General features: G+C 36.4%; 1 protein-coding gene across 1 annotated transcript; it reads right to left on the bottom strand.

Annotated features, from left to right (window-relative positions):
* On the bottom strand, positions 1-1,391 carry LOC124939699 (protein trichome birefringence-like 41). The gene is made up of 5 exons (XM_047480146.1): positions 1,123-1,391; positions 881-1,052; positions 614-786; positions 379-537; positions 1-307 (listed from the first exon to the last, which is right to left on the bottom strand). Exons 1-5 carry the CDS (start codon positions 1,389-1,391, stop codon positions 1-3), a joined length of 1,080 nt encoding a protein of 359 aa, XP_047336102.1.
* Between the last annotated feature and the right edge of the window lie 203 nt (positions 1,392-1,594).

Here is a 1,594-nt window from a genome sequence, read left to right as displayed (position 1 = left end):
TCAATGTCTGGAAAGTAGAAGGTGAGAAAGGATCTGGTTCCATGTATCAGGCACTCCGGCAAGGCACCAATGCGTGCAATCGGCTCCAGCAGCACCACCGTATCCATATATAGAAGGATGACCGTCTTTTCTAAGCAACGAAAGTCCGGTTATGTCGAGCAAAGTCACCGGGACCCTTTTCACACGACCTAAAGCCCTTCTCAATACTCTCATTTGTGGCGGGTATCTACCATAATATTTTGATCCCATTATCGGCTCTGTTTGTCCCACGCATTTGTTTGCATTCCATTCATTCCAATCCGATCCACTGCAATAATCAATTATAATTAATATAGTGTCCTTAATTAATTAGTTATAAGTAACTAATTATTAACTAACTCGTAATGATTAGGAGATATGCCCTGAAAAAAGACACTCGTCTTAGAAGGATTAACGTTTGCATCCACCCAACCGCCCCACGTGTTAATCGCATGCTCGAACGCATCCGTTCTATTCATGTCTTTTAAATATTGGTTGCCTATTTGTATATAGTCCCATCTGCATGCATGCATTATGCATGTCAATTAACTAATTGTTTAATTAAATTGATAATGAATTATTGCAACAAACTTACACTTGTAGGGCATGTCTATAACTCCACCAATGCCAAGTGTCGAAAACGAGCACATCCATCTCCTTCCAAACATGCCCGTCGATTGAATCAAGTTTCAATATTCTCCCTCGAGCCTCACTCACTAAATCCACCAAAAACACGTTTCTATCCATCATAACCGACAAGTCGTACTCCTATATACATAAACAGGTCATGAATGTCATGAATTCGAGTCATGTACGTACAATATACTATATAGAATCATTTGAAAACAAAAGAAAAATGTACCGGAATGTGAAAAGTGGAGACTTTGCCTAGTCTTGTAAAGGTATAGGTTAAACCCTTGGCTGAATTGTATAGTAAACAAGCTAAAGATTGCCATTGATCTCTAACTAATGAATCTCCTACAAACATGATCTTCTTTCCTTTGTATTTATTCAAAAACCCTAGCCCATCAAATCTGCATCAACAATTTTAATTCATTATAATTTATAAGACAATTATTTATATATAAATATATCGATAATGACCTGGATAGTTGACAAGCGGCGGGCTGCCATCTGTAGCTGAGATAGTCTGTGTCAGGTCGACCATTGTTCTGACAATCGAATGTTTTCTCGACAAAAGGACAATTCTTGTAAAGAGGGTAGGAATTGTCTTTAACCCAACTTCCCTGGTAAAGGTTACATGATTTGCCTCGAATGTCAATACTCAATGATCCATTCAGATCATGATCATCAGCTGCAGCCACAACAAGTAGGATCAACAATCCAAACAAGGAACTAGAAATTAGATCCATATATGATATATATGGAGTTTAATTTTTTGATCTATACTCAACTATATGTATATATACTAGGTAGCTCTAGCTAGGAATATTTATTATGAATCTTCAATGTAATTTAAGTACATTAAATATGTCTGTTACATAAATTAAATAACTGATAGTACTCTTCTTTAATGTAATGGTATTAAAAGCTAGTGTTACAGAGTTTCTAAATT

This window comes from Impatiens glandulifera, chromosome 5 (genome assembly GCF_907164915.1).
Source record: "Impatiens glandulifera chromosome 5, dImpGla2.1, whole genome shotgun sequence".
NCBI lineage: Eukaryota > Viridiplantae > Streptophyta > Magnoliopsida > Ericales > Balsaminaceae > Impatiens > Impatiens glandulifera.
The sequence above is the reverse complement of the archived record's forward strand: the minus strand, read 5'-3'. Positions and strand labels throughout refer to the sequence as shown.